At 35.7% G+C, this 5,850-nt stretch overlaps 1 protein-coding gene across 1 annotated transcript in view; it reads left to right on the forward strand.

Annotated features, from left to right (window-relative positions):
- Positions 1–5,850, forward strand: part of GPALPP1 (GPALPP motifs containing 1) — a 32,814-nt gene that overhangs the window by 10,370 nt on the left and 16,594 nt on the right. Inside the window, exons 2-3 of the mRNA XM_008589447.1 lie at positions 2,699–2,831; positions 3,657–3,755. Of these exons, the coding sequence (XP_008587669.1) occupies positions 2,699–2,831; positions 3,657–3,755 (232 nt within the window). The remainder of the gene's footprint in view (positions 1–2,698; positions 2,832–3,656; positions 3,756–5,850) is intronic.

A 5,850-nucleotide genomic window follows, 5' to 3' on the forward strand; every position in this document is an offset into this window, starting at 1 on the left:
TTCTCTCCTGAGCTTTACACTAGTATGCCCAAGTACCACTGATAGCACCATTTAATTCTTTTTTTTGTTTTTTTTTTTTTCCTTTTTGTCTTTTTTCGTGACCGGCAACGGATCGCAACCCTCAGTGTCGAGCCCGTACCGGGCCGGGACCGGCCACGGGATCGCAACCCTCGGTGTTGCTCCCGCCCCTCGCTCAGCCAGTGAGCGGCCGGTCTGTATGTGGGATCCAAACCCTCGGCGGGAGCGCCACCGCACTTCCCAATCGGCGCACTATAGCAGTGCGCCACCGGGCCGGCCCAACACCATTTAATTCTTTAATGGCCATCTTAAGCTTAAGATGTGAGAAAGACAAGCTCTTGATTCTTCCCCAAAACCTGATTCCCTTTTAGTCTTCCCCATGTTGGAGACTAGCATTGCCATAATTGGCTAGCCAAATAGAAATCTCAGACTCATTCTTAGTTCCTTTTTTTTTTTTTGGCCTTCATTTTTCACATCAAAACCATTAGCAAGTCCTTTTCCCTTTAAAATACTTTTGCAAATCAAACTATTTCTTATCAGCTTTCTAATGCATATCTCCTACTCCCAATCCCCCTTGTCTTTTGTCCACAAGCAGTTGATTTTTTTTTTTTTTTTTTTTTTTAGGATAATTGGGATCATGTTTCTCCCAACTTAAAACTTTCCAATGATTGCCCAATGATTGTTGTACTTTAAATCCAAACTCTTTATTGTAACCTATACTAGCATTTATTGAGCACTTACTATATGTCAGATATACTGTGGGAGTTGTTTTGCATGTATTAACTGATGTAATCTTCACAACAGTCCTGTGAGGTTGAAGCTGTTATTAATCTCATTTTACAAAACAAGAGTGTAACACAAAAAGGTTAAGTAACTTGTCTAAGTCACACAGCTGGTAAATCACTGAGCTGGAATTCCGAGCCGAAGAATCTGACTCCAAACATCAGTCTGGCCCCTTTGTACCATCTAAGTTCATCCTGTCATTTTGCTTACTTTGCTTTAGCCACACTGGCCTTTTTGTTCCTCAAGTACATCAAAGCTTATTCTCTATAGGAATTTATTCCCTTGGATTGTTCCATGGCCACTGTCATCTCATCATTTATGTCTCCATGCAAATATCTTCTCAAACAGGCCTTCCCTGACCACTGTCTTTAAAACTGCCATCCCGTGTATTCAGTCACTTTTTCCTATTTTTATAGCAGCACATTAACTATCTGAATTGATCTTTCTTTTTATGCTTGTTTCTCTAGAAGTATTTACTCAGTAGGTGTTGAATGTATGGATGATGCCTGACTCTTTGCTGAATGTTGGCTAATATAGTGGTTAAGGGTATAGGCTCTGAAATCACACTCCTCTGTTCATATCCCAGTTCCACTCTTTAGTATGTGAAGTTGGGCAAGCTACTTAACTTTTCTGCACCTCAGTTTTCTCATCTGTAAAATAGAAATTTTGATAATGCCTCCCTAATAAGGTTGTTAGAATTAAATAGATTATGGGCCGGCCGGGTGGCGGCGCTCCCGCCGAGGGTTCAGATCCCATATAGAGACCGGTCTGCTCACTGGTTGAGCGCGGTGCGGGCATGACACCGAGGGTTGTGATCCCGTTGCCGGTCACAAAAAAAGACAAAAAGGAAAAAAAAAAAAAGAATTAAATAGGTTAATGCATGTAAATCTCTTAAACCAGTATATGGCACATAAGAATTCAAGACATGTTATTTGTCTTTTATTTATTATTTTTAAGTTGTTGTTACTATTAATATTAAACGAATGGCATCCCTAGTATGTTCTTTGGGAAATTATATTTGTAGGCCCTACACCAAGCCAACTGAATCAGAATCTCTGAGGAAAAGACACATGAAATTTTTTTTAGAAAGGTTATTTTAACAAGTCTCACAAACATCCAGTCTTGGGAACTATGGCAATAGCCTTTTAGTGTCACTACTCAAAATCAACATGGACAGTTGTGTCTATGTGACATCATGACATCATGTAGTAAGTAATGCTATGCAATAATTTGTAATTTTGCTGAGAGGTAAAGTGAGAGTAAGTTGCTCTAGCAAGTGGGCCCAGGACCTTTACTCCTTACCCTAGCGTCCCCGTCACAGTACAACCTTATTCTCTTAACTGTATCTCTACTAACAAGCAGTAAAATTTAGAGTGACTCTAATTTTGTTTCTGCCTGAAAAATCATCTTGAAAAGAAAACTGAGAAATATGATGATGCCAGTAAAGATATTTTTTAAAGTGGAGATTCTTAGAAACCACAGTGGACCATTTTGATTTTTGATATTTTAATGAAGTGGCAAATTTGTTGTCTGGTTAGCTCAGTAATGTACATATTGTCTGCTATATGCTGTCTGTAAGAAAAAAAATCACAAAGCTGTTTTGACAATGCAAAAATTGCATGTTTTCAGGGAAATTATATGCTATTGTTATATTTATAAGTTTGGGTATTAACAAGGTTTTGTGAATCTCACAAGAGAGTATATAAGACATGATTTCTGCCTTTCTGGAGTTGGAAAAACAAAACCACTACACAAAACAACAGCAAGTGAGATTAAAGTTTACAATAAATGATAAAGTCAGTGCTGTAAGAATTTCAGAAAAGAAAGTGAAAAATATCGGCTAAGAGAGTTCAGTGAAACAGTTGTGCTAATTATGACCTACACAACAAATCTTTAGTTGCAGGACCAGCTCTGCCCCCTAATTATAAAAGCAGCAGTTCAGAATCATCAGACAGTGATGAAGACAGCAGTTCTTTGTATGAAGAAAGAAATCAAGAATCTGAAGAGGATGACACTGGTCCAACTGCAAGGTCAGTCACTTACTTAAATTAGATGATAAACCATGCCTCAAACATAGAATAAGTTGGCTGGAACAGAGAGCTAGTAAGGGGATATCATATTTGCATTTAAATATAGCACAGGAAGAAATCATTTTGTATGGCACTTCATTATGAACTATACCTTTTACAAATAAATTTATTCTAGTAGTGTATAGCTGTGGAGCTATCTAGAATTTCAATAAAATTCTTATAATGAAGGATTTTTCCTTAGGTATTACTGAAATGACTAAATATTCTAAATAAACTGTAGGATATCTTTTTAAAATTATATATATAGTGTACGTTTTGTTTAAAGAAATGAATGATTTCCTTCTAATCTAGCCTTATCTACCATGGGTCTGTGTAAATAAGAAGTTGAATCTTTGTTTATTATTGGATAACAAGGTTTTTTGACCCATTTTAAAGATATGAGACAAAAATAGCAACTTTAAACCCTTCCTTAAATGAGACTAAAAGTTGAAGTCATAAACATTTTACTGAGAAACTGCTAACAAGTAGACTGTTTGATACTTCGTTGAGTAGAATCTTGAATACCACTGAAAATATAGAATAGTGTTATAGTACTACTGTAAAGAAGTAGCCAATCTCTAACTATTTTAGTCAAAAAGTAAATGCCAGGAAAAAATTAGTTAAGAACTATCGTGGTATCCATTTTTTCCTGTTTGGCAAGGTTAACGTATTGTTTCAGTGTTTACACAACTTGTTAAAAGTTAATGCTTCCTTTAAAAATTAAAATTTCTCTTTGTGAAAAAAATGTTGACATATATGAATAAAGTTACACCACTGTGTTCTCAGAAAACAAAGGCGAAATCAGGATGACAATGATGATGATGATGGTTTTTTTGGACCAGCCCTTCCTCCTGGATTTAAAAAACAGGATGATTCTCCTCCAAGGTGATAATGTGTAATATTTCAGGCCATTTTTTTTTTTAATATTTCAACTAGTGTCTGTTAACTCACTAAAGAGTTGTCTGAAATTGTTTTTAATTTACATATTTATATAACATTTGAAATGGGTCATTCATAGGATAAAGTAATTCTTCCCTATAATAATCATTTATAAAAAAAACTTCCACATATCTTGTTTGATACTCATGAAAGTGTCTTGTGGTAGGCTGGGTAGAACATTGTCTCTCTCCCCACTTTTTTATATAGTTAAGGTCACAGACATAGTAAGTGGTAGACCTGGGGCTAGAATCCTGATATTCTGATTTCTAATTCAGTTGTTTTCTTAAATATTTATTGATAGAAAAAAACAAATCCCTGTCTGCCAAATTAGACGATTTGACAAGCTTCTCAGAACCTCAAATTTGTCCTCTGTAAACTAAGATAACAATGCATACCTTACAGAATTGTTGTGATTGAAATTCCATTTTTATGTACATAGACTTACACGCGTGTGTGTGTATCTCATATGGTGCCTGGCACAGAGTAAATACATAGTAAATATTGATTCCTAACTTCTCCTCAGAATTGTAAAAGTTTTAGGGGCTGGCACATTGATAACACCAGGATCCGGTCCAAGGTTTGATCCCTATATGGGCAGCTGCCAAAAAAAAAAGAATTGTAAAAATTTTAGGGCTGACTAGTTAGCTCAGTTGGTTAATAACTTCTCCTCAGAATTGTAAAAGTTTTAGGGGATGGCACATTGATAACACCAGGATCCGGTCCAAGGTTTGATCCCTATATGGCCAGCTGCCAAAAAAAAAAGAATTGTAAAAATTTTAGGGCTGACTAGTTAGCTCAGTTGGTTAGAGCATAGTGTTGGTAAAACCAAATTCAAGGGTTTGGATCCCCATTCCAGCAAGAAAGTTTTAAATGCTGAATATAAAATTGTACACTATTTATAATTCATAACACTATATACCAATATGGAAGAACAAGTAGAAAAGATTGTTGTTCGTTTTATATTCAAAGTTTATCATCAACTTGGCAACTCCTAATTTCCATGTAACTTTGGTCCTTTTAGATATAACAGGGATAGACAGTCTACTACCTATTTTTGTATGGTCCCCAAGCTAAGAATGATTTTTTGCATTTTTAAAGAATAGTTCAAAAAACAAGGATGAATGTGCCACAGAGACCCAAACGTGGCCCTCATAGCCTAAAATTTACTATCTGACCCTTTATAGAAAGTCTGCTTACCCCTGGGATGTAACATTCCTTTCAAGAAAACACATTACTTAAATGTATAGCAATTTCTTTCTTAAGAATTATATTTTGGCAGTAATAAAACATGTGTATGAAAGAAACAGCTGGTAACATGTATTAGAGTCAGAAACCTTTTTACAACCATAGCATGCCATTGTTACATTCCTTTACTGTATTTTAAGATTTGATGTATCAGTAATTGTATCTCCACAAATCCTCTGAGGCCAGGAAATTAGCTGTAATTGCATTTATATCTGCTAAACTTATACTCAGAAAAAACCCATACTGTACTTCCTTATAGCTTATAAATTGATAATTAATTTGATCTTTCTAAGATGCCAAACTTCCCCATCTTTCATATGCAAAATTGTTCCAAAGAAAAGCCCAGGACCAGATGGATTCACAGCAGAATTTTACCAAACATTCAAAGAGGAAATGACACCGATTCTTTACAAACTATTCCAAAAGATTGAAGCAGAAGCAAAGCTTCCAAACACATTCTACGAAGCAAACATCATCCTGATACCAAAACCAGGTAAAGATATAACCAAGAAAGAAAACTACAGGCCAATATCCTTGATGAATATAGATGCAAAAATCCTCAATAAAATATTAGCAAACAGAATACAACAACACATATGTAAGATCATTCACCACGATCAAGTGGGATTCATCCCAGGGAAGCAAGGTTGGTTCAACATACAAAAGTCAATAAATGTGAAACATCACATCAACAAACTCAAGGACAAAGACCATATGATTATCTCAATAGATGCTGAAAAAGCACGCGAGATTGCTAAGTAGCAAAAGACCTCAGCAACTTTTATAGATCGGAAGA

The sequence above is a fragment of the Galeopterus variegatus genome, unplaced genomic scaffold (genome assembly GCF_000696425.1).
Source record: "Galeopterus variegatus unplaced genomic scaffold, G_variegatus-3.0.2 Scaffold5451, whole genome shotgun sequence".
NCBI lineage: Eukaryota > Metazoa > Chordata > Mammalia > Dermoptera > Cynocephalidae > Galeopterus > Galeopterus variegatus.